Raw genomic sequence first — 22,075 nt, forward strand, 5'->3', positions numbered from 1 at the left:
GGCATTACTACTAGGTTTTGGAATTAGAAAACAATACTGTATACTATCGATGAATGCCTAAATATGTTGTAAAAGAATAACAATGTGGCTGGAAAGGAATCCCATCAATGGCAGGGTAATGGTTGCCTCTCAGAAGGGAGAGAGGGAAACGGATGAAGGACTTCTCCTTGAATGTGCTTATTCTCTTTGCCTTCTTTATACTGGAGATTGTTTATAAAGCCTTGTCATTAGTTACTCTACAAAGGTTAGATATTTTTAGTTGAATTTTAGTCACAATTTTTTCAAATAATACTGTGACAACACAATACAATTTCTGTCACAATAGCACATTTATCTAATATCTTTAAGACCCTCATTTTTGTAACCAAATTTCTTTGAACCAATTGCCGTTAATGAGTACCCAAATATTTCTTCCAGATTCAGAGTCCTGTTTTTAAGGGCTTTCTCATTCTAGAAACTGCTCACAATGTTACCCGATTGCTGGTCTAGGGAAAGGAGAGACAGGGTAGTGGACTTAGGGTCAGTTACTTTGTCATAGTGGACGCGTCTGTGTCTCTGTTCAGCCTGACTTTTTTTGACCATAACCATAAAACTTTTCTTTTTTTCCCCTAGGCTTCCTTCAGTAAAATCCCCATTGGATTTATCCCACTGGGACAGACCAGTAGTTTGAGTCATACTCTCTTTGCCGAAAGTGGAAACAAAGTCCAGTAGGTTGTCAATGTGGGGCGGTAGCATTTGTGGGAGACTGAGCCTGGGAATGGACAGTTCACATGTGGGTGATATGAATTTTTTGGTTTTGTTTCTAGCTTTGATAGCCTGAAACCTCAAAGCATTAAGCGCAAGACCTAGATCAAATTTCAACCTTTCTGTTCACTGGGAAGTTTCCTTTTTTGGGTTCTGGGACCCTGGTGATCTGATATCAAGTGCCCAGGTCAGGTGTAGAGATGAATATTGATGTCCTTTTGTCAGTTTTGAAGATTGCGTGCCTGACCCAAACTGTCTTTATGCCTTTATGTTGTAAGATTGTCTAGTGAAGACAGGTTTGCATTGATCATTTGTTTGCTTTAAAAATGCATGATCACAAACAGCATGTCCCTTGTGAAAACTGAACTGGTAGCCGCGGCTTCTTTATTCTGATAATATATGTAGCTAGAATAGCTAAGTAATAGTGGCATCCTTTGGGAAATGCCTAAAGTGGAAGGCAGTGTGGATAAAGCAGCTGGGGAAGCAACATCGAAATGAAATTGCTGTGAATCTGTCTTCAGGAGTCGGGCAGATTGTTGTTGTTGTTGTTCTTTTCTCTCAAAAGCCTTATGTAAACAAAGCTGTAGTCCTTCGAGAAGATGGAAATCTTGAATATGAGTCCTGGCTTTGAACAGTGACAAATAGTATAACTGAGAAAATCCTTTGCAGGCTCTTGTTGTCAGTTGCTTGATCTTTAATGTCAGCTTTGTGACACAGTTAGGGGAGATCAATAAATAAATACTTGTTGAATGTGTTAACTAAAATCTTCTCGTGATATTTCTGGTTATATAAGGTTCTAGAATCATAACAATAATAGTATTCAGGTGATTTACTGTTTGGGTTTTTTTTTTTTTTTTTCTTTCTGCTTTTGGGATTTTGATTAAATTGGTTTCTGTGGATTTATTTTTGCTGTTACAATTTTAGGAGTTATTTTATATCTTTTTACCAATTCTCTCTCTCCTCTCTCTGTGTATATATATCTACACACACACACACACACACACACACACACACACACACATAACACATATGTATACACCTACATATATATTATAAAAGTCTTGGTCCGTATGTCAAACACGAGGCATAAACATAGACATATATCAGGCCTTCATCTAACGTCTCTTGCTTCAATCCTTAATCTGTGTGGGATGTCCAGTTCTTCATTAGTCATCCTAAGCCTGACATGGCATTTCAGTTTGCCAGACTTGTTATTCCCAATTGAGAATTTCCGAGGAGCAGTAGATATAACAAAAAATGAATTATTCAAACATTTTTGTTTATCTGAGATAAATTCTATGTGGTTTGGGCCTTGGCTACTTTAGAGAGTTAGTCTTTCTTTCTGTGTCAATACAGATTATTTGAATTGCTTAGCCAATGTTACCAAATATGTCAGTGATCCAGAGGGAGACCATGTTCCTTGGAGAACACCTTGCCTATCCAAAAAGCCAGCTTATGCGCGTCGTAGCTGCCCTCCAGGTCTTAGTTTGTTGAAGGTCTTCAGTTTTTTGGGAGCTGATTTTCCCTGTGGTTAAACTAATGTTGTTGCTGCTTCTATTTATAATTTAAAGATTTATAAAACTTAATTTATAAGCATGCCCAAGGGCTCTTAGGTAATTAAGTAAATTTGCCCTGGGTTTGGAATTTTGTAGACCTCTCAACATGGCAGATGCCTAAGGCCATTTAAGAGAACAAGGCTTTGTTTTTTGCACTGCTCTCAAGATGTGTTGTACCACAATTACTACAGGAGAAAAAAGAGTCTTGCCTCTGGAATGTTGCAGGTAAATAATCCTAAAAAATAGCTGTTCCATGCTACAGTGCTGCTTTATTTAGAACTTTCCATTACTGCCAGAGAATGATAAATTTGGAGTTGTGTCTTAGCTGTTCTCTGCCACATAATTTTTGGGGAAAAAATAATATTAAAAGGCTTTTTCATGGGGCACCTAGATGGTCAGTTGGTTAAATATCTGACTTAAAAAAAATTTTTTTTTTAACATTTATTTATTTTTGAGACAGAGAGAGAGACAGAGCATGAACAGGGGAGGGGCAGAGAGAGAGGGAGACACAGAATCTGAAACAGGCTCCAGGCTCTGAGCTGTCAGCACAGAGCCCGACGCGGGGCTCAAACTCACGGACCGTGAGATCGTGACCTGAGCCGAAGTCGGACACTTAACCGACCGAGCCACCCAGGCGCCCCAAATATCTGACTTTTGATCTCAGCTCAAGTCTTGATCTCATGGTCATGTGCTCAAGCCCTGCACTGGGCTCTGCTGGGTGTGGAGCCTACTTTAAAAAAAAAAAAAAAAAAAAAAAAAAAAAAAAAAAAGATTTTTTTCAGCCACAACATTGTATTTTAAGGTCAGTCTCTCAAAAGCTCTTCCTAAACCCCTCAGTGTGCTAGGTGTTACTCAGAGCAAGTCCAGAGCTTCTGGATCTTTTCTAAGAGCTTCCTTCAGAATTAATATATTTATAGGATCTAAACCTGTGATCATGCTGCTTGCTTTCTCCTAAATTGAACCTCATTTTCTAAACTGCTGCCTCCTTCCTGGATAGCATCTGTACTGGAGGGGGAAAAATGGGGTAAAGACGTGTCGATAGAGAAATACGGAAAAGTAAAGTAGGCCATCTTTGCACTTTGATTTTGCTTACTGGGGAACCCAGAATGTACTCTAAGTGAGTTCATGTGTATATTTTGGGGAAAGTGTCTTAAACTGTATGTAACTTTGCTAGAAGTGCCGATTCAAGTGGATGTGATTCCTGACTTAGCTGTTTACATTTTAAGTCTGATCACACTGATGAGGAGGCCTATAAGTCATGGGCTTGCCCTTTGGGAACCATAGGTACTCCTTTGGTACGTCCACAGTAATCTCAGAAGGTCAGAGAGTGCACCCTTGGAGTTAGACCTAGTTGAACCTTGTTTTGCCACCAGCTTGCCCTGTCATCTTGAGAATATGATTAAATCTCCCTCTTGAGTCAGTTTCTTTACCTGCATTTATCAGATGCCCAACAATAGTACCTCAGAAGATTAACAAGTTAAAATAAGGACTAGTTAGGTAAACAAGCAATTATGCTTGGTAAACCATGGGATAAGACTTTATGCATATTTATTGGTGATTTAGGATGGAAAATAGTAAATAAGAAATAGGACGACTGTACAATTAATGAGTTTAGATTCTGTAATTAAAACAACATAAATCAAAAAAGACAACCCTCTATTCTCTCGCTGTTTCACCTAAGGAAAAACATTTATTGTTATTAGAAAAAAATTTTTAATGTTTATATATTTTTGAGAGAGAGAAACAGAGTGAAAGCTGGGGAGAGGCAGGGAAAGAGGGAGACACAGAATCTGAAGCAGGCTCCAGGCTCTGAGCTGTCATCACAGAGCCCGACATGGGGCCTGAACTCTCAAACTGCGAAATCATGACCTGAGCCGAAGTAGGCCACTTAACTGACTGAGCCAGGCGCCCCAGGAAAAGCATTTATTTTTAAAGGAAAGAACATTTTACTATGGAAAGGTTTTTTTTCCTACCAGTGGGGTACAGAGCAGAACGGATTAGGAGGAGCCATATTAGGAGAGAAACGACACTTTTTTGAACAGAGATTATAGTAATTTCTAAATGTCTCCTTTTTTATAGTTGTACTTAAAGGCTAGACACACTAAATCTTTTACTTTATTAGTAATTACTGTGTTTTTCTAAAATATAACAATAAAGGTAATAGAATACTAACATTGCTGAGCCTTTACAAAAAAACATGAAACACTTAGGGATAAATCCAACAAAATATGTGTAAGATGTATATGCTAAAAACTACAAAACCTTGAAGAGAGAAATCAAGAAAACATAAATAAATGGAGAGACCTGTGTTCATGGACTTCAAGACTAATATTTTGATGTTTGTTTTCCAAATTGATCTCTTTTTCAAGATTTTTTATAGAAATGGACTTGTAGATCCTAAAATTTATATGGAAGAATAAAGGAACTAGAATACCCAGAATAACTTTGAAAAAGAATAACTAAGTTTGAGGACTTACCGTATCTGATTCTAAGACTAACTCTGTAACAGACAGTCCAAGACTAACTCTTTCAACAGTTGGTGCTGAAACAGTGAGCTAACCACATGCAAGAAAATGAACCATAACACGTACTTCATAGTACATATAAAAATTGACATGAAATCGATCATAGGCTTATATGTAAAGCCTAAAACTGTAACATTTCTAGAGGAAAATCTTTGTGATCTTGGTTAGGCAATGATTTCTTAGGACACAAAAAGCAGAAACCTTTAAAAAAAGATAAATTGGGCTTCAGTAAAATTTAAAACATCTGTCCCTTGAAAATAATTGTTAAGAAAATGAAAAATCAAGCCACAGATTGGGAAAAAAATTTTGCAAGATACATATCTGGTAAAGGACCAGTATCCAGAGTATACAAATAACTCTCACAATTCACTAATAAGAGAACAAACTCCCTTGTAGAAAGAAGGGCAAACCATTTGAACAGACACTTCACCAAAGACATAGATGGCATTTGTCACTAGAGAAGTGCAAGTTAAATCCACTTTGAGACGCATCTATTAGAATGGCTTAAACAAGCCAAACAGAAACCTGACGTCATCAAGTGCTGACATATACATGAGGCAACTGAAACTCTCGTATTTCTGATGGAAATGCCAAGTGGTATAGCTACTATGGAAAACAGTCTGGCAGTTGCTTATAAAATTAAACCTGTGAGCCATAATTATAGGTGCTTACCCAAAAGAAATGAAGACATCTGTCAATACAAAAACCTATAGAGGAATGTTTATGGTAGCTTCATTGGTAACTGCCAAAAACTGGGAACAGTCCCAGCATCCGTCAGTTGGTGAATGGGTAAACTGTGTACTTCCATGCAACGGAATGCAACTCTGCAATAAAAGGAAATAGTCTTTAAATTCATCCAACAGCATGAGCCTCATACTCGTGCTAGGAGTTTTAAAAAGCTAGTGAAAAGGCTTCACACTTCTTATTTCAATTTGTAGGACATTCTGGAAAACAGCAGCCAATAGTTGCCAGAAGCAGATGGTGGGGTGAGTGGGTTGGCCACAAAGGGCCATGAAGGAACTTTCTGAGATGCTGTAAATGTTCTGTATCTTGGTCATGGTGATGATTACATGACTGAAGGCATTTGTCAAAATTTGTAGAACCGTATAACTAAAAGCATGAAATTTGCTGTGTATAAATTATATCTCAATAAATCTAACTTCAAAAAAGAAGTTAAAATATTAAACTAATTCTTTTAAGCTTAGATAATTCTACTTGTGTGAGTAAGTGCTTGGGTGAAAGTGTTAGTCGCTTCTCAGTTTGGTTGACATTGACCTGGACCTTCCTTGGCTCCTCTTTCTCATTGTTCTTTGTGATTATCTATTGACCCTTGCACCCCACCCTTGCAGGTCATTCATTTGGGAAAATCTGAGTATCAGGCTAATAACTGTAATGTATTGAAACATATCAAATATATTTACAGCTATGCATTCATAATGATACTAGGAAATAAAAATGAAAAAGTTACTGGTCCTTTTTAGAGGATACTAAGGATATCAACTTATTTTGAAAATTGGTGAAGTTAACAAAAAAAAAAAAAAGCATTTATCGATTTTTCTCATATGACCTCAATTTTATGGTACCAAATTTTGGATGAGGGAAAGTTTCTCTTTGTGGACCAGATAATAAATAAGAAGGAATAATAGAATTAAAAGGTCACCATTTTCCAACTCTCTGTTAACTAGTAAATTTAGCCATTGATTGTCAATAGTTGCTACTATCACACAAAAAAGAGGCAAACAGATTTCATGTACTTACTGATAGAAGTACACACCACTACCTCTGGAGTATTTTTGCCAAAAACTCCATGCTCAGGTTTTTAGGAAATACAGGGAATTGGGACATGTGTTAATATCATGGGAATGCAATCAGTAAAATCCAGATCCTCAGCAACACAGTAAGACAACCCATTTCTTTAATGAGTAGGGAAAAGGAGAGAGACTCCGTAGATTTGAAAAGACTTGACATATAAGCCAATTGCAATGTATAGATCTTATCTATTAGGCCCAGATTTGAACAAAGAAGCTGAAAAGAATATGAGTTAATTGGGGAAATTTTGACGTTGACTAAATGTATGTTGATATAAAGGAATTATTTAAGTGTTTTAGATACAATAGCAATTTATGTTTTTTTTAAAGAACCTTTTTATCTTTTAGAGATACATAAAGAAATATCTGTGGGTAAAGTGTTAAGATATCTGGGATTTGCTCTGATACAGATGGGGAGAAGTGGGTGGGAGGTGTATAAGGAAATAAGATCGGCTGTGCATTGATAATTGTTGAGGCTGGATGAGGAATACACAGGAATCATGATACTATTCTCTGTACTTTTTTTATATGCTTGGAATTTTATAGAATAAAATTATCCATCTAATATTGATTGCCTAGTATGCACCATGCACTAGGCTAGGTGTTAGGTTTTATATTGGTCAATAAGGGATGTAAATTATCGCCAACCTTGTGGAACTTTTGGTCTCCAGGTGGAGGCAGATGATAAAGATGTAAATAAAAAATATGTATTATAAATTGTGATCTGCTGTGAAGGAAAATGAGCACAGTTCAGTGATAGAGAATTCTAGGGAAGGGCCTAGAGGCTGCTTAGGGGAAGTGGTGACACCTCAGCCAAGATCTGAAGGGTGAGACTAGTGAGCCATGCAAAGGGATAGTGGGTAAGTGACGGGAGGGGTGGACAGGCCGGGCTGGGAAAGTATTCAGTGTGGGTTTGCTTGTTCTTTCTGCTGCAAGAGAAAATATCTTATTGTCTGGCCACTTGTTGATTTAATATTTCTTTTGCTGACTGTCTTTTGTATCCTAATGTGTGTCTGACCTGGGATCTAATTAGAGTATGAACCTAGAACTACTTTCAAGCCTGGCATAGTTTCACATGCCCTGAACGGTTGCTGATAGTACAAGCTTTTTTTTACCTATAGACTTTTCAACTGACAATCAGAATGTAGATAGGGACAGTCTCGTGTCCTTGAACAAAAGAATCAGCAATTAAAATTGCATCCTTGTAATCCTGGAAAGTCAGAGGAATAGGTCTTGGGTTCTGGATTATATTTTGCTTAGATAACTCAAACCTGTCCTTTAGTTACCCTTTGGGTTAATAGAGTAAAAAGAAATAATGTTTTTTCAAGTGCTTGAGTTTCGTAGAATGAGTGAAAGATGCAGTTAATATTAACTATCCTATTTTCCAGTGATAGGAGTCAGACACATAGTAGAGAGTCAAACGTGAAATAAACAAATGACTGGCACTTTGTATAAACTTCTCTTGGCCAAAGCCTTCTCTTTTGAGTCTGTATCAGAGCCTTTCACTATGTTTGTATCAGTAATTCTTTTATATTCACTTGTTCTGCTATCTTGGAGTATTTTGAAGGAATTTGTCTTTTCCCCAAACCTGTTAGTACTCTGGACAGGAGAGAGTGAGTGAGTGAGTGAGTGAGTGTGTGTGTGTGTGTGTGTGAGTGAGTGATGGGGGAAGTGCTGCTTGTTTTCCGCACGTGATCGTTTCCTCCCTTTGTCTTTTAGACATATTACAGATGCTACACTTGCCATTGTGAAAGGAGAGACCATTCCACTCGATGTCTTGCAGATCAAGGTAAAGTCTGTTTTTCCCAGAGTTTGAAAAATTAACAAAGTAGTACACACATACATTTTATAGAAATGAGCTGTAGCAGTTCAAATGAGGTTACAATGAAAACAATATTGTTTCCGTCCCAGGCATAACTCCCAGAGAAAAATAACTTTACCTGTTTATTCTAGTTGTTATCACTAGTTAACATACTCATGATACTCCTTTTTAAAATTGTGGTAAAAAACCCACAAAAGAAAAGTTACCATCATAACCTTTTTTACGTGTACATTTGATCATTAGTGTTCAGTATATAACATTGCCTTTGACTTACCGGTGTCAGACTTTCTCTCTTGACCTCTCTGTACCCTGTAAGAATTCCTCTATATCTCCTCTCAATATAGTTGTTACTATTTGTACTTCTTCCACTGATTACCTTTGGACCATATAATTTCTCTATCTCGTGGTTGTTTGGAATATTAGAAGAGCTAATTATACAAAGCATTGAGGACAGTGACTGGTTTCATCTGAACCTGTTTGCATGGTGGCCATCCCTCAGGCTTTGCTAAAGGTGAAACCTTTCTCATGTCACATCCGTCCTTTGGAATTCAGGTTACTTCGATGTCTTGCAGCCTCTGCTCTCTCTCTCTCTGATGAGCTCAAGAAAAATGATAGTTTGTAAATTATCTGGCTTTTTTTTTTTAGGGTGGAAACAATGTTCCACCCTAATGTTCAGTGGGAGCAGGACTTCCCATTTTTCTGTTGGGTTGTCTAACATTTTATCGATTTGTAGATGAACTTGTGAATTGTTTAAAAAAAAAAAAAAAAAAACTTCTGCTGGATTTGCACACTCAAAGGGCTTAGAAGCAGTGACACTAAACAACAAAGAATGTACCTGGCCTTCAGATTTTGGTCTCTAGATAGTATTCCATAATAAACATGACCAGGGCTCTGTGAAAAGATGGCTTCCAGAGGCAAGGCAAGAACAAAGCAAAGAGTTACTCAGACACTGATGGAGACAACAGGAAAAGACGTAGGAGGCTAGTCTGATGGTATCCTCCTGGCCAGTTTTGGGATAGTTTGAACATCAAAAAGAATAATAACGCTGATGGATTATAATGCAATAAGTAAAAATGAAGAATCTATAAGCCTACAGTTTAATATTAGAGAATTTCCAGCTCGTAAACGTAGAAGACATGATAGTTATTATTTTGCAATTACTAATGAAATAATTGATTCAAGTAGAGATCATTAGTGGATGCTCAAACCACTGGATAAAAGGGTTGTTGGGGAACATACATCAACACAGTCTTAAAGCATCACAGGCTACTTAATGATTACAGAGGGAAAAGTGTACCTTTACAGTAGACAGATCTAGCATATACCACCTAGTGATCAAACTTAGCATCATCAGTTATGGGACAGATGGGCATTATCTGCCTTCTGATGTGATCTATCAAGAAGGATAAATCATCATGTATACAGTTTCTTGCTCAAAATGTTAAATTATCTGAATCTAACTGAAAATAATAATGAGAAAAAAGTCCGTCAAATTGTGGGACCTTCTAAAAACAACAGTTGGTCTGGCCTCTTCAAAAATTTCAGTGTCATGAAACCCAAAAGAAGATGGTCTATGGGGCGCCTGGGTGGCGCAGTCGGTTGAGTGTCCGACTTCAGCCAGGTCACAATCTCGCGGTCCGTGAGTTCGAGCCCCGCGTCAGGCTCTGTGCTGACTGCTCAGAGCCTGGAGCCTGTTTCAGATTCTGGTCTCCCTCTCTCTCTGCCCCTCCCCCGTTCATGCTCTGTCTCTCTCTGTCCCAAAAATAAATAAACGTTGAAAAAAAAAATTTAAAAAAAGAAGATGGTCTATTCAGGATTACAGAAGCTAAAGTAATAGAATTAAATCTGGCACAAAATCCTGGATTAGAAGAATGAAAAACAAGACCATAAAAGATACTATTGGAACGATCAGAGCTATTTAATAGGGACTGTATATCAGATATTCTATGTCAATTTAGATTTCTTGAGGGTGACAGCATTATGTTTATGTCTGTCCTTGTTCTTAGGAGACGTGCTGAAATTTGAGGGGTGAGGGTCATGAAGTCTTCAGCGTATTTGAAAATGATTTAACAAAACTACAAAACACGTAGACAGATAAAGCTAATAGGGGACAATGTTTTGCCTGGTGAATGTAGGTGAAAGACGTAAATGGTGTTCATTGTACATTAAAGGATTTCTTGGTTTGACATTTTTCGGAAAGAAAAATTTTGGAGGGAAGAAGACCCAGTAGCTGTTCCCGATTCCTGTTTGGAATCCTCTCTTTAAGAAGAATTTAATTCCCAGGCACCTGGGTGGTTCGGTCGGCTAAGCATCTGACTTAGGCTCAGGTCATGATCTCACAATTAGTGGGTTCGAGCCCCACGTTGGGCTCTGTGCTGTCCATGCAGAGCCCAGTTCAGATCTTCTGTCGCCCTCTCTCTCTCTCTGTCCCTCTCCAACACTTGCACTGTCTGAAAAATAAACATTTAAAAAGAAAAGAATTTAATTCCTGGAACGAAGGATATTCTCACTGGGCAGTAGTTAAGTAACCATTCCTTCATCGTCAGATCTTCTCCTCTCTTTCCCCACAACAAAAGGACAGATTCCCAAGAAGGCTAAGCCATAAAGCCGAACAATTGTATGAACAGTGAGCCCTTGTCCTTTACTGAGATTTGGTCTTAAAATGCACTGGCTACATTCCGGTTGTCCTTCAGAGGCTCTGAACATTTTATATTCATTCAAGTTTCCTGATATCGCTGAAAGAATGTTCCACACTATGTCACAATTCCAAACTTGAGTCCTAAAATATTGGTGTTAATTATATAGCATTGGCCATATGCATATTTATGGCTGGTGAACCCATGTACTTGCAGCCTGTTTTCCTTTCCTTTTCCTTTGTTCTTCTGCACTGATGTCTGGACTCCCCAACATGATGCCATTGATCGTGATAAAAGTGACTTAAGTTGTATTTTATTCTTTAGCGATAATAAATCTAAGTCATTCTCAACAAAATGCAAGAGCTGGGTGAAAGTCTAGCCTAGGAACGCACCACAGATTGGCATCTATGAAGATATTATCTTAAAATGTTGTTATTACCGAAGGAGATGAGTCAGGCTGTATCTTATAATAACTAGGTAATTAACTGCTGCTTATAAATGTGTGAGGAGTAATACATTCCGGAGTAATCAGGATTTAATTGGAAATTGTTGACTGTGCTTGTATTTAAAAGTCTTCTCTCTGATTTTTTTCTTTTCTCCCAAATGTACTGATTTTGTGAATTGATGAAACCAGCATCAAATTTGCCACAGGCTCCGTGTATTGATGACACAGCCCAGGAAGCAGAAAACTTTGAAAATTAATTCCTAGAAAACATAGTACAGCAGCCTCCTCTGTGGCTTCTGAGGCACTCAGCTAGAGCTGAATTTGTCTTCTCTTTCTTCCTTATTCCTAGAAATTGCTTTCAGAATATGGGGGCAGCATGATAGGTAAAGCCTGATACTGGATTCCTCTTCTCTAAAAAAAACCAAACCCAAACCCAATTAAACCTGTATAACTGAAGAGTCCCCAAAAATAGTCCTTGGAAGCTATAATAATGCTTTATATTTAGCTTTTTATAGTGTCTACTGAATGCTCACATCTCATTTGGACCTCCAGCTTAAGAAGACAAGATGTGTATTATTATCTTCGTTTGATACAGTGAAAACAAAAAGTCAGCTGGTCATCTGACTAGTCATGCTGAAGACAGAAGTAGAGTCTAGATTTTCTGTTTTATAGTCCATTGCTTTTCAACTTGACTGCTTTGTCTAGGTGGTATCACTCTTGGCACGATCCTGTGATTTCCAAATGGCATTTTCCCATATAGACATCTACAAAGCCTGGTACTTAACTTCAAAGGCTTTAAAGACCTACAGAAGTCTTTCTAGTTCTTTCTTTTTGCTACTTCAGTTGGCTCATAGAATCTGCCAACCCAGAACCCAAAGAGGAGGATAGGGTTGCTGGTCGAAGTTAGAATCTGCCCCTTTCCCCTGTCATTCCTGGTTTCCTTTTTTTTTTTTTTTTTTTTTTTTTTTTAACCCTGTCTGATCATTCTCTCAAGATGACGCTTAGGGCTGCAGAACTTCAGAATTCCTATTTTCTTCCTCTTCATCTAGACTTCCTAAAATTCCTAGATTAGGTACCTATCTAGTTGACCAGAATTGTTTTCTTTTCACTGTTCCTTAAGCTTTTATTCCAGCCAGGTTTCTGAGTTATTTTTCTTTAGCAAACCAGTAGGCCCTTTTCCCTTTGCAGAGGGTCTGTGACTTGGGACAGCATATGTCCTTTGCTGTTAAGACCTGGTTGTGTGCCTGCTTTTATCTGTTTTTGTTTACTGACCCTTCCATCTGATCCTCAATTACCCAGACCTTCATCGGGTTAACATTCCAGTGGTAGTTTGTCTGTTGGCTTCTCCTCTGTCCACCTACCCTTATTTTTCTTGTGTACCCCAACAAGGACTAGTCCCTTCATTACCGACCCTCTGTCCTCTCCTGAATCCTGAGGGCCCTATGACCATCTGGCTGTTAGCTGGGCTTCTCTAGATCTTTCCACACTCATTTCCTAGTGTCCAGAGTCATCCCTACCCCTTGCTAGGACATAGCACCCCAAATCAGTAGCACCTTGAAGTTACAAGGCTTTTTAGTTAATCTTCCCAGAATATTCCTAAAATCTTCCTCAATGAAGACAGAGAAAACATTTTTAGAGCACCATTTGGGAAGTCTTCAATACTAAAACCAGGACATCGTGTTAGACTATGTGCTTTTGATCAGCCTTTCCCCAGGAGTATTAGTTATACAAAGTGCCTCCCAGGGAAGGGTTGCACAGTTAACAATTCAGGAAAACTATTCGTATTTCTCCTCCTGGAAGTTTATAATATACATTAACATATTAAAGACCCCAAGAAGAATTGTAGTGAACATAACTTGTTTCAAACCAACGAATTTTGGTATTTCTCAACTCCTTTCATCATGGAATCTTCTACAGTTATCATTATTATTAGTTGTGACGCTTCCAAACCCCTTATGGAACAGTTGAGGGAAATAGTCCACTGCAGACTCACAGTGTTGCTTCTCTTCTTCAGGTTAGACCTTTCTTCTCCCTTTTCTTTCTCTCCGTGCTTCTCTCTAACCTCCCTCAATCTAGACACCTTATTCTTTAAGATTTGTTTTGTTTTAAAATTTATGTTGTGTTTCCCTGACCATGTTTGTCCTTTGATCCCCTCACATACCACGTCCAGTCGCACCTGCTGTGCTTTCATAGCACTCGATGCATTTCTTGGTGGTGGGAACCTCCCGCATTGGATTGTCGTTGTCTGTGTCTGTCTACCCTCATTGTACCTTGAGCTCTTTGAGGGCAGGTTTTTGTTTTTTTTTAATATAATTTATTGTCAAGTTGGCCAACATACAGTGTATACAGTGCGCTCTTGGTTTTGGGTTATGTTCCCATGATTCATTGCTTACAGTCAACACCTAGTGCTCATCCCAGCAAGTGCCCTCCTCAATGGAGAGCAGGTATTTTTATTACTACTCCCTAATGTATCATATTGTCAATGATAATTCCATGCGGAAAAGAAAAAGATGAGCTTTCCGTCATCAGGATGGCTCAAAGTCCTGCTGTTTTCCACAATACCCACTTGGCACCTAGGGGACTAACATACCCCTCCTGTGCCAGGGGCCAAGGTGCCTCACCATGACCTCTGTGCTCCACCATCTCTGTCTAGTTCCCTTTTCCTTGCTTAACTGGTGCAGAGGGCGGAAAAGCAAATCTGCTGGAACAGACACACAAGCAAGGAATGGGAGGCCAGTATCTTTATTTCCAAGCTGCCCCTGTGAGTGTGTGATTTTCCTGGAAATCCCTCACTGGGTTTCGGTATCGTGGGATTGAGGGGGAAGCACGCCTTCCCCGAGGAGAACACTTGATATACTTGAGCTAGACCAGCAATTTATGGTGTCCAGGATTCTCCTCCAGCTCCTAATCTTTGCTTGTACTGATGGCCTGGTGGAAATCGAGCTGGCTCGATTTAGCAAGTTCTATGGAGTTATGTCTAGCGTGTGGCTGCTCTGTTTAGAATGTGGGCATACTCTTGGGCTTTAGCTCTAATTCTGAGCTGTGGGAAAAGTCCCTTTTAGGATCTGGATCTTGTATATATTATATAGATAGATCCTGATCTATATCTATTTATTTATATATTTTTATATTCTAAGGAAGGTCCATTATAAAGTATAAACTCTTAAAGACAGTGACTCTATTGTGTATGTTTTCTATATAATGCTTAACTGGCAGATTAATTAGTAACTCACTGATGGTAATTGCAGTATTTTGCCATAAAGCATTGGGCTAAATCTGAATCACTTTCTTTTTTCTTAATTTGTTTTTGAGAGACAGAGACGGAGACAGAGCATGAGTGGGGGAGGGACAGAGACAGGGGGAGACACAGAATCCAAAGCAGGCTCCAGGCTCTGAGCTGTCCGCACAGAGCCCAACGTGGGGCTCGAACCCATGCGAACTGTGAGATCATGACCTGAGCTGAAGGTGGGACACTTAACCGACTGAGCCACCCAGGTGCCCCAATCCGAATCACTTTTTATTCTGACTTCTTGTGACAGATATCTGGCTGTATTGTTAGATGCTCAGGTGAAACTTTCTAGAGTACCAGGATTCTGATCTTACTTGAGAACACTTGGACCTCTAAAGAGAATGCAGGCTGAAATGATCTTTGCCTTGGGCAAGTCTGAGAGAGAAGTACTTCTGGCTGACCCGACTTCTGATTGGTCAAAAAGCCAGCATAGTTAGGTACTTCTTTTACAGTCTGAAGTATGATAATATGTTCCCTTGCCAGCAGATTCATGAGGCCTAATATATAAAAATTAATTTCATTTTACAGGATGGTTTATTCAGGTCCTTTTACTGAGTACTCAGTTAATTTCTGAGATTTTGAACACGCTTTTTATTTTTATTTATTTATTTTTAACGTTTATTTATTTTTGAGACAGAGAGAGACAGAGCATGAACGGGGGAGGGTCAGAGAGAGAGGGAGACCAGAATCTGAAACAGGCTCCAGGCTCTGAGCAGTCAGCACAGAGCCTGACGCGGGGCTCGAACTCACGGACAGCGAGATTGTGACCTGAGCCGAAGTCGGACGCTTAACCGACTGAGCCACCCAGGCGCCCCTTGAACACCCGTTTTAGAATTTGGTTTGAGGAAAACTAGGCTGTGAGCATTTGCTGGGTACTTAACTATAGAGAGTTCCAAGTTAACTGTAATCATTAATTTAAAATGAATGTATTTAACTTCCAGGGTGAAAAGGAAAAGCCCGTGTTTGCAGTGACCGGCCTTCGATGGGGATCCTTCAGAGACGCTGGCGTCAAAGTTAGCAAGTAAAGGATTACTATACTGCCGTGGGATGATTTTTTAAAAATCTTGTTTTGCTCCTGTCCTTGACATTTTGATCTCCAGTGATCTTCTAGGAAGAAATCCGGTGGGCCTGCCGGTTGAATTATGTGTGACTAATACAGGTAGAGGTTTGTATCTTCCACACAGAGCAGTTAGGGAAGGTTCAGTTCCCCGTCCCCCCCCCCCCCCCAGCTTGGTATTGGAGTGGAGGAGATGCATCTCTGTCCCTGGAGGTCATATTTGAGGGCAGGTTAGGCTCATGCTACACAGAAGTTGCCTATCATCCTGCAGCCTGCTCAGCTGGGCACCAAGTGAAAGACAGTGCTGGAGCCCCAGCCTTATGGAGCTTTTACCGCCCTGGTCTCAAGACTGCCTGAGAGGGGTTTTGGGGTTTTTTTTTCCCCTTTTTAAAAAAAACTTTAATTGTTGTTAGTTAAAATGCAGTGCAGTATTGGTTTCAGCAGTAGAATTCAGTGATTCATCACTTACATGCAACACCCAGTGCTCATCCCAACAAGTGCCCTCCTTGGTATCCATCACCCATCTAGCCCATCCCCCACCCACCTCCCTCCATCAACCCTCCGTTCTCTGTATTTAAGAGTCTCTTAAGGTTTGCCTTCCTCTATTCTCTTTCGGCACCCCCTTCCCATATGTTCATCTGTTTTGTTTCTTAAATTCCATATATGAGTGAAATCATACGGTATGTGTCTTTCTCAGATTGACTTATTTTGCTTAGCTTAATACACTCTAGCTCCACCCATGTCATTGCAAATGGCAAGATTTCATTCTTTTTGATTGCCAAGTAACATTCAATTGTATATATATATCACATCTTTTTTTTTTTTTTTATTACTTTATTTTTTGAAGGCAGAGAGAGACAGAATGCCAGTAGGGGAGGGGCAGAGAGAGAGGGAGACACAGAATCTGAAGCAGGCTCCAGGCTCTGAGCTGTCAGCACAGAGCCCGATGTGGGGCCCAAACTCACAAACTGTGAGATCATGACCTGAGCTGAAGTCGGACGCTCAACTGACTGAGCCACCCAGGCTCCCCTATACCACATCTTCTTTATCCATTCATCAGTCAATGGATATTTGGACTCTTTCCATAGTTTGGCTATTGTTGATAATGCCGCTATAAACATTGGGGTGCCTGTGCCCCTTTGAATAAGCATTTTTGTATCCTTTGGGTAAATAACAGTGCAATTGCTGCATCATAGGAATAGTTCTATTTTTAGTTTCTTGAGGAACCTCCATACTGTTTTCCAGTGTGGCTGCACCAGTTTGCATTCCCACAACAGTGCAAGAGGGATCCCCTTTCTCCACATCCTCACCAACACCTGTTATTTCTTGGGTTGTTAATTTTAGCCATTCTGACAGGTGTGAGGTGGTATCTCATTGTGGTTTTGATTTGTATTTCCCTGATGATGAGTGATGTTGAGCATCTTTTCACGTGTCTTTTAGCCATCTGGATGTCGTCTTTGAAAAGTGTCTATTCACGTCTTCTGCCCATATTTGTTTTTTTGGTGTTAAGTTTGATAAGTTCTGTATAGATTTTGGATACTAACCCTTTATCTGATATGTCATTTGCAATTATCTTAGCCCATTCCATCAGTTTCCTTTTAGTTTTCTTGATTCTTTCCTTCACTGTGCAGAAGTTTTTTATCTTGATGAAGTCCCAATAGACCTGTTTGCTTTTCTTTCCCTTGCCTTCAGCCTTGTGTCTAGTAAGAAGAACCTTACACCTAAAGGACTAGAAAAGGAGCAGCAAATAAAGCCTAAAGCCAACAGAAGAAGGGAAATTATAAAGATTAGAGCAGAAATAATATAGAAACAACAACAACAACAATAACAAAAAACAGTAGAAGAGATCAATGAAACTAAGAGTTAGTCCTTTGAAAGAGTAAACAAAATTGATTAGTTTATCAAAAAGAAGAGAGAGGATTCAAATAGATAAAATCACAAATGAAAGAGGAGAGATCACAACCAACACCACAGAAATACAATTATAAGAGAATGCGATGAAACATTACGTGCCAACAAATTGGGCAATCTGGAAGAAATGGGCAAATTCCTAGAAGCTCACAACCTACCAAAACGGAAACAGGAAGAAATAGACAATTTGAACAGACCCATAACCAGAATCAGTAATCAAAAATCTCCCAACAAACAAGAGTCCTGGGCCAGATGGCTTCCCAGGGAAATTCTACCAGACTTTTAAAGAAGAGTTAATACCTATTCCTCTCAAACTGTTCCAAAAAATAGAAATGGAAGGAACACTTCCAAACTCACTCTATGAAGCCAGAAGCCAGCATTACCTTGATTCCAAAATCAGACAAAGACCCCTAAAAAGGAGAATTGTAGGCCAATATCCCTAACATGGATACAGATATTCTCAATAATATATTAGCACATTGAATTCAATAGTACATTAAAAGAATTATCCACCATGACCAAGTGGAATTTATTCCTGGGCTGCAGGGCTGGTTCAATATTGGCAAATCAATCAACATGATACACCACATTAATAAAAGAAAGGATAAGAACCATATGATCCTGTTGATAGATGCAGAAAAAGCATTTGAGAAAATACAGCATCCATTCCTAATGAAAAGCCTCAACAAAGTAGGGATAGACGTAACATACCTCAACATCATAAAGGCCATATACGAAAGACCCACAGCTAATGTCATCCTCAATGGGGAAGAACTAAGAGCCTTTTCCCTACAGCCAGGAACAGGACAAGGATGTCCACTTTCACCATGACTATTTAACATGGTACTGGAAGTCTTCGCCTCAGCAATCAGACAACAAAAAGAAATGAAAGGCATCCAAATCAGCAAGGAAGAAGTCAGACTTTCACTATCTGCAGATGACATGATAGTCTATGTAGAAAACCTGAAAGACTAGCAAAAAATTGCTAGAACTAATACATGAGTTCAGCAAAGTCTCAGGATACAAAATCGATGTGCAGAAATCTGTTGCCTTTCTATACACCAATAACAAAGCAGGAGAAAAATCAAGGAATTGATCTCATTTGCAATGGCAGCAAAAACAGTAAGATACCTGGGAATAAACCTAACTAAAGAGGTAAAAGTTCTGTACTCTGAAAACTATAGAACACTGATGAAAGAAATTGAAGAGGACACAAAGAAATGGAAAAGCTTTCCGTGCTCATGGATTGGAAGAACAAACATTGTTAAAATATCTATACTATGCAAAGCAATCTACACATGTAATGCAGCCCCTGTCAAAATACCACCAGCATTTTTGTGTAGAGCCAGAACAAATGTAAGATTTGTCAGGAACCACAAAAGGGATAGCCAAAGCAATCCTGAAAAAAACAAAACTGGAGGCATCGCAATTCTGGATTTGAAGCTATATCACAAAGCTGTAGTCATCAAGACAATATGGTACTGGCACAAAAATGGGTACATAGATCAGTGGAACAGAATAGAAGACCCAGAAATGGACCTACATCTGTATGGCCAACTAATCTTTGACAAAACAAGAAAGAGTATCTGAGGGAAAATAGTCTCTTCAACAAATGGTGTTGGGAAAACCGGACCACTTTCTGAACACCATGCACAAAAATAAATGCAAAATGGATGGAAGACCTAAATGTGAGACAGGAAACCATCAAAATCCTAGAAGAGAACCCAGGCAGAAACCTCTTTGACCTCGGCCAGAGCAACTTCTTGAGATGTGTTCTTTTTGAAAGCCTAGCTACACGAAGTGATACTTGGAAATTGAGAGAGTCAGGCGGATGCTGACTATGTATTTCTTGTATATTCTTGTAAATCTATCCACTGTATAACTCAAGCCTAGCAGACTGAGAGACCGCAGGCTGCCTATCTGAGAGGGAAGAAAGGTGGACGCCTGGTGGTGTTTGGAGCTGGAAGAAACAGACCCGTGGAGTCAGGGATGAGCAGCTGTCGCTGGCTTCCACAGAAATGGACTTATTTTTGCAAAGTTCATTGTGCTAAATGAAACTATTGGCTTGGAGAGAGGGTGTGCCGTGTTCTGTTAGAAGTGGAGGGTGGTGGTGCAGGCAAAGGCTTCCTGAGGTGGGACCAAGGAGACACTGCATGAGGTTTGGTCCATATCTGGTGGGTGGTGCCTTTTTTTTTTTTTTTTTTTAACTTTCCTTAACATCGGACTTACAGGTTTAGTGCAGTTTAAATGAGTTATGATCGATCTGACACATAGCTTTCATCAAGAAAACTCTTTCCTCATAGGCTTTCCCACCACACTTTCTTTACGGAAATTTCTCGTACTTGTCTCACTTTTGTATCCTGCCGATGAAGTTCCTGAGAGTGGAATGTCAGGGATGGGTTGTATTACACTACGCCCTGCAGTTGTTTAGCGTTTCACATTGTTTTTATTTGCAAGATTGCCATGATTACCTTGACTGCACCAATCACCCTAGGTTTTATCTGTGATCTCGAATACCAGCAACTCCATCAAGAGGAATTGCTTAGTTTTCCCTGAAAGAGTCTGATGAGAACAAATGGCTTCCTGAAATGTGTTCATTGACAACTGAACACTAGCATAGGTCATAGGGATATCTCACACACTTGTCTGTATTTTGGTTGGTTTTGGAACAGTGACTTTAAAATTTTGGATGGTGGTTTCTAACACCTCGAGTAGGACTCGAGTTGCTCCGTGTGCTGTGGGAGAAACAGTAGGCTTGCAAACCATGGTTTCCTAGCTGGCCATCAGGCTACGAGTGCATCTCAAGTTCTGCTATTGGTAGAGATGAGTGGAACTATGGATAGTGAGAAATAAACCGCCTTTCTCTCTGGCTAGCTGGGAAGAGAAGTCAATTATTACGTAAGCTTAAATCAGATGATCAAGGCCCTCATTAGTAGCATCACAGTATTAACCTGGATAATAATTAGGATGGCTCCACATGGCTCATTGGAGCCTATCAAACCTCCTTATTTTGGCATTCAAGGCCCAACTTAATCTGTCATCAACTCTAATTCCATGGTTACATATCTTTACTTTTAAGTTTTTGCTGTGGGTGTTATTCTCAGTGGTTCCTGTGCCTTTGCTTCTCTTCTCGCCTAGAATGATTCCTTTCCCTCTTCCATGTATCTAAATCCAAACAATCCTCCTAAATCCCACACCTTTACTTTGCTCCAGAGCCATTCGTTATATAGGCGTGGCTGCTCTGACGATTTTCGGCCCTCAGTGATTTCTTATCCCTTCTTGACTCTCCTTACCAATAAACGGCGATCGGTTTATACCAATATATATATATACATGGTCATTTATCATTTTCTGCTACTTTTTTGGGTTTTCTCAAATTATAAGCCTTCAAAGGCAGGGATTTTATACTCTGTATTTCTTCTGTTTGCTTCATATACATAGTAAGTGCTAAATAAATGCATATTGATCAGAATCAAATAGGGAGCACTTCAGATGTGCTGGTAGGGGCCGGAGCGGAAGAGGAATCGATTTTATGCCACTTTTCTAGTTTCCAGTAGTCATCTTTCTCTTTACGCCAGGCTCTTATGTATTTAGCAACATGAAGACCCTCTTCATTCCTAGATTTAACACTTGCCATTTTAAAGCTGTATAACACGAGTAATGTGAAGCTATGCTGATTTACAGATTTTAATTGAGTGTGTGTGTGTGTGTGAGTGAGAGAGAGAGAGAGAGAGAGAGAGAGAGAGAGAGAGAACATGGTATACAGGATACAGTCACTTAGCTTGTGAGTCACACACCAGATCACCTGGCATCTGCCTCTCATTGTGGCTTCATTGTCCTCCACTCATTGCACTTTTGAATGTAGACTCCACTACGTTCTCTGGTTGAAAGTGTACATTACAGTGATACGTGGGAATTGAGAGAGTCAGGGAGTTGCTGATTATGTATTTCTTACAAATTGCAAGGATCTATATCCAGTGTATAACTAATTACACGCTGTTCGACACAGCATTGAAATGCAGATTAAAAACTTAACTGCCTTACTTTTTTCTGCTAAAGCACAATCCCTAAGCCTCCAGAGCTCAGAGTAGAGTGTAATTCTTAGTACACCGCTCACACTAGGGGCCTCATGACTAGTGCTCCCAGTAGAGGCAGAAATCGAATGTAGTGTCCTTCATGAATGGTCTCTATCATGTTGATAGTTCCCTTAATTTTCTTTAAAAAATTTTTAAAAAATCTTTATTTGTGAGCGACAGAATGTGAGTAGGGGAGGAGCAGAGAG

The 22,075-nt window shown here is 39.4% G+C and overlaps 1 protein-coding gene across 3 annotated transcripts in view; it reads left to right on the forward strand.

Annotated features, from left to right (window-relative positions):
• AGK (acylglycerol kinase) overlaps positions 1-22,075 on the forward strand; it is an 80,744-nt gene that overhangs the window by 43,153 nt on the left and 15,516 nt on the right. For all 3 annotated transcript variants that reach the window (XM_030308589.1, XM_030308590.1, XM_030308591.1), the window contains exons 8-10: positions 613-707; positions 8,353-8,422; positions 15,767-15,846. In XM_030308589.1, the coding sequence (XP_030164449.1) occupies positions 613-707; positions 8,353-8,422; positions 15,767-15,846 (245 nt within the window). The remainder of the gene's footprint in view (positions 1-612; positions 708-8,352; positions 8,423-15,766; positions 15,847-22,075) is intronic.

Source organism: Lynx canadensis, chromosome A2, assembly GCF_007474595.2.
Source record: "Lynx canadensis isolate LIC74 chromosome A2, mLynCan4.pri.v2, whole genome shotgun sequence".
NCBI classification, from domain to species: domain Eukaryota; kingdom Metazoa; phylum Chordata; class Mammalia; order Carnivora; family Felidae; genus Lynx; species Lynx canadensis.